The sequence below is a fragment of the Clarias gariepinus genome, chromosome 2, assembly GCF_024256425.1.
Source record: "Clarias gariepinus isolate MV-2021 ecotype Netherlands chromosome 2, CGAR_prim_01v2, whole genome shotgun sequence".
NCBI lineage: Eukaryota > Metazoa > Chordata > Actinopteri > Siluriformes > Clariidae > Clarias > Clarias gariepinus.
In genome coordinates this window covers 49,896,264-49,905,945 of record NC_071101.1, presented here as the reverse complement: position 1 = coordinate 49,905,945, position 9,682 = coordinate 49,896,264, and the positions used below count along the sequence as shown (strand labels likewise).

Here is a 9,682-nt window from a genome sequence, read left to right as displayed (position 1 = left end):
AACCAGATTAACACACAAGAATAATCATCTCCACATTTTTGCAACATTGCACAGAAATGGACACTCATGGACATTATTCATCTGTGCACACACCCCTACACACTGTAGAGAGGACAGTCATGGGCATAGCACATTTACACACACATTGCACATTTGTACACACTTGCACACATATTGCACATTTGCACAAACAATGCTCAATTGCACACTTCAGGACATTTTTCATTTATTCCATGTATTATTTGCATTTAAATTAATGTTTGTCTTGTACAAATAGGTTTATATTTCTTATATGTTTTGAAAACGTGTATATTTTGTTTTCCTTTTTTATAGACAATATATTTGTTTATTTATTGCCTCTTTTATATTTTTCTATTTCTAGTTATTGTTTCTTGTGTGTGTGTTTTTTTTTTTTTTTTTTGAGGTCACAGGCGGTCATGTAAGCATTTCACTGCATATCATACTGTGTATGACTGTGTATGTGACAAATAAAATTTGAATTTGAGATGCACTGTGTGTTTGTGTGACTGAAGTGTCCTGCGCAAGTCTCTAATAAAATCTTCTTTTCTTATTGTGACTTGTCTCTGATTTCCACCACAGTGTTTAGTGCAATTTTAAATAAACAGAGGCAGTGGTTTAATCCTGCATCCTTATTAACCTATAGAAGAATAAAGGAAACACTAACTAAAATGTGTATAATAAATATTGCTTATTATCCTTCAAATGTTTCTACAGTAGAAAATAATAAAAATAACCTTAAAACAAAACTTAAAATACACCAATAATATATTGGTCCCCATTATATATATATATATATTTCAATACAAAATTATAATAATCACTGAAAATACAAATCATAATAGTTCATACCAATACTTACATATGAGCAAATGTCTAAACTTTTGTTTCAAATGTACAATAAACCTTATTAAAAACAAAGAATGCAATTATATAATACAGTACAGCACACTAAACATTCTATTGGGGGTTAATTAGGTTTTATTATTTTATTAATAATAATAATAATAATAATAATATACTACAATGTCAGTTTTTGGGCCACATTATCAGTCTAAGTGGGCAAAAAATAATTACTTTTTTATGAAAGAACATTAATTAAATCAGAGTCTGTTTGGAATATTTGCAAGGTTATAATTAATTTGATGCATCTTCTAAACCATGGGTAAAACAGACCATAAATAACTGGATTAATGCTGGAATTAAGACAAAGCATGACCATGAATTTCTGAATTGTTTCTAACTGTATGTCAATAACATCTGCCAATAAACTGCAAATAAAATATGGAAGTAAACACATCAGAAATACAGACACTAAAATGCTGAGGACTTTAGCTGCTTTTCTCTCAGATTTCATTGAGTGTGAGGTGATTTTCTGTGTTTTAGGTCGTGTGTGATTATTAAGCTCTCTGATAGCAGTGGCATGTTTTTTAGCAATCACAAACACCAAAGTGTAAAATATGATTATAACAGAAAGTGGAATTATAAATGTTATGACAAGGTCAACTACGGAACAAACTACATTAAGAACAAAGAAACACTCTCCAGGACACATTACAGAATTCATGAAGCTTCCATTAAAATAGTAAAGTGCTGTGTTATACAGAAGACATAACCACCAAATAGAATTAATTACAGTTAACATTCTCCTCTTAGTGACTGTTTGTAGGTAAAAAAACGGGTTTGATAGAGCCAGATATCGATCCACAGCAATCAGAGCAATAATGTAAATAGAGAGGCATGTGAGAAAACCACCAATCAACAAAAAAATGATGCAGAAAAATCTCCCAAAAATCCAGCATGACTCTACAGTCCAGATTAACATTGACGGCATCACTACAGCACCAACGAGAAAATCTGACACAGCCAAAGAGAGCACAAGCATGTTGGTTGGTGTGTGAAGCTGCTTAAAGTGAAAAACAGAGATGATGACAAGGAAATTTCCACACACTGTTAGCAGAACCACAGCAGCTGAACACACATACAGTAAGATATAAACTGCAGGAGATACAGATCTCTCTGGACAGGAAACTTGCTCACAGCGATCAGACTGATTAAACTCTGTCAGATTCATGGATATTGTGTTATCCAAAATGTTTATAGAATTTAAAATCATGGTTCAGTCAGCTCTGGTGCTTTTATAGTTTAATAATTGTTCATGCCCCCAAAGTTTGGGTAACATATGATGCCATGCCTTATTGGACAAAAGGCTTATTAGGGTTTGGCCAGAGAGTTAATCCTGTGTGTATATTTGTCTGTAACATTGCCTTATCTAAGCAGAATGAGCTTATGCTATGGCAGGGGCACGGGAGAGTATTTTGAAGTCAGGAAGATCCTTTTAAATAACTGTAAGCTAATGGTCTGGAGTTGTATTTATATATTTTAAAAAAATTAGATGATTCTAATCAAATTCTTAGTTCCTAAAAACTCTTGGCATTTCCCAAGTATTCCTTATAAAAATCAATAGATAATAATATATATATATATATATATATATATATATATATATATATATTGTAGCGTATTTCCCGCTAAGAAGGAACTTGGAGAGACAAGTGAGCTTCCTGGCTGCCCAATGCAAATGGCTGGGAGTACTTTATTCAGCACCAGCACAAAACAGCACATCCAACCTCCATAAATACACATCCACACTAATTAAAACAGACATCTACCCACACACACACACAACCTGGCCGAAACCACTACCCCAAACACCTTTCCCCAACATGGTGAACACATAACAACCCCTCCCGCAAAGCATGATGGTTGTCACTCAAACCCCACCCACGCCACACTGCCCCCACCCAAACTGTGACCGTCCCCGGTCACCATGGCGAACTCAGTCTTGGAGGCGTGACGGTGGTCGGCGCTGGCGATGTGGCGTCAGCTGTGAGGACTCCTGCACTGCTGTGCGATAAGCCCAAAGCACGAGAGGCAAATGTTCGTCCCAATCCTTCTGCCGGTCGCTGGTCTGCGGATGAAGGGGCGTGGTGCGGGTCTTTTTCACCCCGAGGCGCTCGCACCCCGCCGCAAACACCTCCGCCTTAAAGTTACACCCCTGATCGCTGTGCAACTGCTCCGGGGCGCCGGATCGGCTGAACACCTCATCCACCAGCACTCGAGCCGTGGTGGAAGCGCTCTGGTCAGGGACAGCAAACGCCTCCGGCCACTTTGTGAAATAATCCATGGCCACCAGCACATACCTGTTCCCGCGATCGGAGATGGAAAACGGCCCAAGAATGTCCACGCCCATACGCTCCATAGGTGCCCCCACCCGAAAGTCTTGCAGGGGTGCTCGTGAGCACTGGGTAGGGCCCTTCTTTGCCGTGCAGACGTCGCATCTGTGCACAAAGAATTCACTATCAGTGTGGCAGCCCGGCCAGTAGAAGCGAGCGCGCAACCGCCGCAGCGTTTTAGTGACTCCGAAGTGTTCCGCACCCGCATGCCCGTGCACCATTCCCAACACTCGTGCCCGCAGATTCCGCAGCACCAGCAGCTGAAAAGATTCACCAGCGCCGCACGGCCGTTCCCAGTGGCGGTAGAGTAAACCTCCCCGCAACGCTAGTCGGTTGAACTGCGAGTGGAGAGCTTTTTCCTCGGGCCTAGGTTAGCAACCGGGGCATAATCCGGTCTCTGGCCCGCATTAACCCACCCCAGTACCTGCTGCAGCGCCGGATTCTTCTCCTGTTCGGCAATTAGCTGATCACAATCCATCTGTGGCACAGGCGAAACGACTACAGACGATGGTTTACGCGACGCAATAACTCAGCTGCACGCCGGCTCGGACAGCTGATTACCGACGGGGGCTCCGGAGGACTCTTTGCTGCACGGCCAGCGGGATAAAGCATCAACGTTAGCATGCAGTTTTCCCGCTCAGTGCTGAACGGTAAAATCATAGTCCTGCAACCGCTCGAGCCATCGCGCTAACTGCCCCTCGGGCTCTTTAAAACTAAGCAGCCACACCAGCGAAGCGTGATCGGTCCGCAGCAGGAAGGATTGCCCATATAAATACGGCCTAAAATGTTTAAGGGCCGCGGCGGCCGCTAGCTGCTCGCGCTGGGTGACGCAGTAGTTCCTCTCCGGTCCTGACAACGCGCGGCTGAAGTAAGCTAAAGCTAGCTCTTCCTGCTGGACGGGCCCGAATTCCGGGTAGCCCCGGCGTGCGAGAAATCTCAGGTCCATGGCGAACGCCCCCAGTGGCTCGGAGGCGCTCCGCACGCGGGTTGCCAGCTCCTCGCACGCGACCTCGTTACGGTCACCTGCGCCGAACCGGAAGTGGAGCGACTCCCGCAACTTCGCCCAGTCCTTCCGCTCATCCGCCCGGAGGTCTTCCAACGCCCGGAGTGCTTCGCCCTCCAGCGAGAGGGCCACCCGGACGGCTGTTTCCGGCGGGGACCAGCCCGCAAAGTCGGCAGCTAGCTCCACCTGGGCGATGAATGTGTGGGGCTCGACAGCGCCGTTGTAGGACGGCAGGTGCAGCTGCAGGTCGCCTCGCCGGCTGACGGCGCACAGAGCTGTAGCTTGCTCCGGGGTGCGCTCTAACCCGTTACTCTCCATCCCACTTCTGACACCAAATGTAGGGTTTTTCCCGCTAAGAAGGAACTTGGAGAGACGAGTGAGCTTCCTGGCTGCCCAATGCAAATGGCTGGGAGTACTTTATTCAGCACCAACACATAACAGCACATCCAACCTCCATAAATACACATCCACACTAATTAAAACAGACATCTACCCACACACACAACCTGGCCGAAACCACTACCCCAAACACCTTTCCCCAACATGGTGAACACATAACAAACCCTCCCGCAAAGCATGATGGTTGTCACTTAAACCCCACCCACGCCACAATATATATGAAGTGCTCAAGATATTAAACCAAAACACAGATGCTTGTCAACAAACTTAGCTGACCTGCTGTTAAAAAAGATAATAATAATAATAATAATAATAATTAAAATAATAATAATAATAATAATAATAATAATAATAAATCACTTTCCACTTTCTTTATCCTATTTCTCAGACATTTTGTCCTTTTCTTCTCTCACTGCTAATTTGACATTCTGATGGTAATTTTTCCTTTACAACGTCAAAAGAATTTGTCATTCGTAATCACTCAGACATCTTGGGTGCTTGTTTAGTTTCTTTTTGTTGAGATACTGTGCTACTTTAACCTGCTATTATCAGATCTGTCTGGTATGCCATTTATTAGTCTGCCATTCTAACTCCAGAAATGCTCCAGAATAAACCTTCATTATTTCTTTTTAAACATACTAATGTCACCCACACCACTCACCCATTGATAATATATATATATATATATATATATATATATATATATATATATATATATATATACATATATATGTATGTATATATATATATATATATATATATATATATATATATATAATGGCAAGCCATTTAGGAAAATATTCATGAGAGAATCGAATGAAAACTCTATATTGAATATATTCAATTTAATTCAATTCAATTCAATTTTATTTGTATAGCGCTTTTAATGATTTACATCATCATAAAGCAGCTTTACACAATCAAAAGAATTAAGTTTGTATGAAATGTAAATGTGTATGAATCAAAATTATATGATTGTCCCTGTTGAGCAAGCCTAGGACGACGGCGACAGTGGCAAGGAAAAACTCCCTGAGATGGTAATAGGAAGAAACCTTGAGAGGAACCAGACTCAACAGGGAACCCATCCTCATCTGGGTGAAACAGATAGCAGGGATTGACGTGCATAATAATATGCGAGACTGAAAGTTCAGTACAAGAGGAGATGTGTAAGATTAAAGTCCAGTTTATTTCTGGAGGCTCAGGTAGACTGTAAAAAATTCCAGTCCTGAACTATTGAGCGACTGAAGTCACAGGTCCTCAGAGAACAGCTGTCTGCATCAGTCGAGGACAGGACCACCTTCATGGAAAAGTGGAACCAACCCCAGTCACCAAACGCATTCCAGGCAGACCACACGGGGGCATCCATGTGATGAGATCTCCAACCAGAAGAAAAACTCCAGGATGAGTTAGAGAGGTCCAGCGGGCAGAGGGGGTCTGGATCACTGGCAGCTCAGGAGCGACATGTATAGCTCGACAGAGAGATAGGTAGAGGTAAAAGAAGAGAGGGAGAGAGAGAGAGAGAGGAGAGAGCAGAAAAGGAGAGAGCAAAGAGATGGAGAGATAACAGTTAGGTATGGTCACAGTCGAACAATGCAAAAAGTGAATGTATATTTAGTGCAGAGTGCAAGCAGAGATTCCGGCAGGACTAACTATGACAGCATAACTAAAAAGGGAGAGCCAGAAGGAAACACAAACATGAGGGCTTCCAGAGATGTAAGGCAACCAATCACCTCACCGTCAACAAACCTGAGTGATCAATGAGAGTGGGGAAGACAGCATTCAAACATACCAGTTCACCTAATACTCTACGTCCATGAGTCCCCCAGATCTGCTCCTTTACCTAAGGCTAATCTATTTATAAAAATGCTTGGCTAAATAAATAGGTTTTTAGCCTGGACTTAAACACTGAGACTGTGTCTGAGTCCCGAACACTATTTGAAAGACTTTTCCATAACTTTGGGGCTTTGTAAGAAAAAGCTCTGCCCCCTGCTGTAGTTTTAATAATACGCGGTACTGACAAGCAGCCTGCATCCTTTGATCGAAGTAGGCGTGGCGGATTGTAAGACACTAGCAGTTCACTCAGTACTAGAGAGTACTATTTTAAAATCGATGCGAAATTTCACAGGAAGCCAATGCAAGGTAGATAAGATAGGGGTGATGTGCTCATATCTTCTGGTTCGAGTGAGGACTCTCGCTGCTGCATTCTGGACTAATTGAAACTTGTTTAAGCACCTAGTTGAACAACCAGACAGTAAGGCGTTACAATAATCCAACCTAGATGTGATAAAAGCATGAACTAGTTTTAGTGCATCGTTTAGTGACAATATATTTCTTATCTTGGCAATATTTCTGAGGTGAAAGAATGCTATCCTGGTAGTATTATCTACATGTGCTTCAAATGAAAGGCTTGAATCTATAATCACACCGAGGTCTTTTACTGTTGCACTTGATGGAACAGAAAGGCCATTTAAAATCACATTGTGATCAGAAAGCTTACTTCTAGCTGCTTGTGGTCCTATGACTAGAACTTCTGTTTTATCAGGATTAAGCAGAAGAAAATTAATTAACATACAATCTCTTATATATATCTCTATATCTAAACTCTATATATTGAATGAAAGGTCTAAATATATTGAATGAAACTCTCTATATATATTGAATGGATTCTAAATATATAGAGAATCAATTCTGAATATATTGAATGGATGCTGAATATATTGATTGAACCATGACGTCATCAAAACAGCGCCGTCTTTAAAAAGGATGATTGTGTCCGCAAGAAACTTGGTTGCTGCGATTCTGAGAAATGAAGAGATGGTCAACACGATAGTGAATGTGTGTACAGCCCAAAGTGGTACCGTAAGACTTACTCAATATCAGATTTCCATATTTAAATATGTTTAAACCCACCACGAGTTGTTATTACTTTTTCCTCCCTAATGTGTCAGAGCTGTGTTTGGTTTTTCCAGGTAATTTGCATTGAATTAAAGCCCAGAGTTTCGTCGTGAAGTAGGCTGTAACGGTCAGTTTTTTTGTGACTTGCTCTAATTAATTTCGCCCTCTGTAAATGTTCTTGGCTACGAGCTCGCCTTATGCCTAATTATGTTGTTTGCACATCAACTGGACTCTTAACTGCTTCGGCTTGATTGCCTTTGTTTTTGGTTTGAATACGGATCAGTGAGTGAAACCGTCTTCACTTTCGCTACCAAACATCACTTTATACAACACTAGTGTAAGTACTCGGACGTGGAAATAAGGAGGAAATGGACTTTGGGCCGTACACGCACTCACTAACGTATTGACCATCTTTTCATTTCTCAGAATCGCAGCAACCAAGTTTCTCGCAGACTCGCTTATTTCACCTAAAGATGGCGCTGTGTTTTGATGATGTCATGTTTTAATCACTATATTTAGACTTTTCATTCAATGTATTCAGACTTTTCATTCAATATATTCAGAATCCATTCAATATATTCAGAATCCATTCAATATATATATAGAGTTTTATACAATATATTCAGAATCCATTTAATATATTCAAAATCCATTCAATATATATATAGAGTTTCATACAATATATTCAGAATCCATTTAATATATTCAAAATCCATTCAATATATAGAGAGTTTTATACAATATATTCAGAATCCATTCAATATATTCAGAATCCATTCAATATACATAGAGTTTCATTCCATATATTCAGAATCCATTCAATATATTCTATATGATGATGCCCCAGAAAGAAGAGACGCTTGCGGGCTATCTCTCTGCTGGGACATCATCCTCCCTAAAAAAGCCAACACTTCCCTCCAAGCCGTGTAGACTTTCTTCTACCCTGGTAGGAAAGGCTTCTTAAGCAGCAGGTCAGGCCGGTGCTTCATTGCACACCATGGCGGACTTGCAGGCATACCAGGCTGATCTGCTAAAAGATTTGAGCACGAGCCAACACTGTGGATAATAGGGCATTCACAGAACTACGCCGGGCTACAGAGTTTCGGTTTCGGGAAGCCAGGCTTATGAACAGGCTTTTGGGAAATTTCTCCCACGCCGTGCTCAAGAGTCGGGACTGTTGGCCACACAGTCTCGACCAGATCTGATTCTCGCTAGGCGGGAGGCGCAGAAGGAAAGCGTCAGCAGCCGGGCACCCCCTCGTAAGGACTGTGGTACGGCTCGGCGCCCTTCACAAGCCGCCTCAAAGAAATCTTCTTGAAGAAGAAGTCCTGAAGCTTATGCGCCCAGGACTGTGGGGGTGCCCTCCCTGGCACTCCCAGGGGATCGGTGTTCATGTTCCGCTGCCACTGGTGTTTCGGACAACACCAGTCTCTAACAACATGTTAGTCCTTGGGTCATATCCTGCTGTGTCTCAGGATGCTGAACCGCCACCATAGAACATGGCCCCCTTCCAGACATAGAGTCAGGCTACTATTATTTCTTGGTTTCTTAGATCTTTGCGGGCTGAACCGCTATCTCAAGAAGTACAGATTCAAAATGTTGACTGTCAAAATCATTGTTTCACAAATCCAACCAGGGGATTGGTTGGTGACAATAGATCTGAAGTACACATATTTTCACATAGAAATTTTGCCAAAACATATGAAGTTCCTGAGGTTCGCTTTCAGAGACAAAGCTTACCAGTATTGGGTCCTTCCATTTGGTCTAGCTCTATCACCCCACCCATATACGAAGTGTATGGATGCAGTCCTGGCTCCCTTGCGACTCCAGGGCATCCATATTTGAAATTACATGGACGATTGGCTGATTCTGGCCCAGTCGCAGAAGCTAGCACTTCGACATCGGGATAGCGTCCTAGCTCATCTCCATTCTTTAGGATTGAGACTCAACACTATGAAAAGCGTTCTCTTTCTGGTTCAGAGGACAACATACCCCAAGTATCACATGGGTCACCATAAGTGTCATATGGGACTCGCTCATTATATGGGCACAGCTGTCCCCCGCTCATATCGAATCCATTCTCACTGCCCAAAAGGAGATCAAGCCAGACCAGAGAGTGACTCTAAATCAC

At 42.1% G+C, this 9,682-nt stretch overlaps 1 protein-coding gene across 1 annotated transcript; it reads right to left on the bottom strand.

Moving 5' to 3' along the window:
- Positions 1–1,099: 1,099 nt before the first annotated feature.
- LOC128515141 (trace amine-associated receptor 13c-like) lies at positions 1,100–2,092 on the bottom strand. Its single transcript, XM_053489193.1, has one exon. It carries the CDS (start codon positions 2,090–2,092, stop codon positions 1,100–1,102), a length of 993 nt encoding a protein of 330 aa, XP_053345168.1.
- Positions 2,093–9,682: the final 7,590 nt, after the last annotated feature.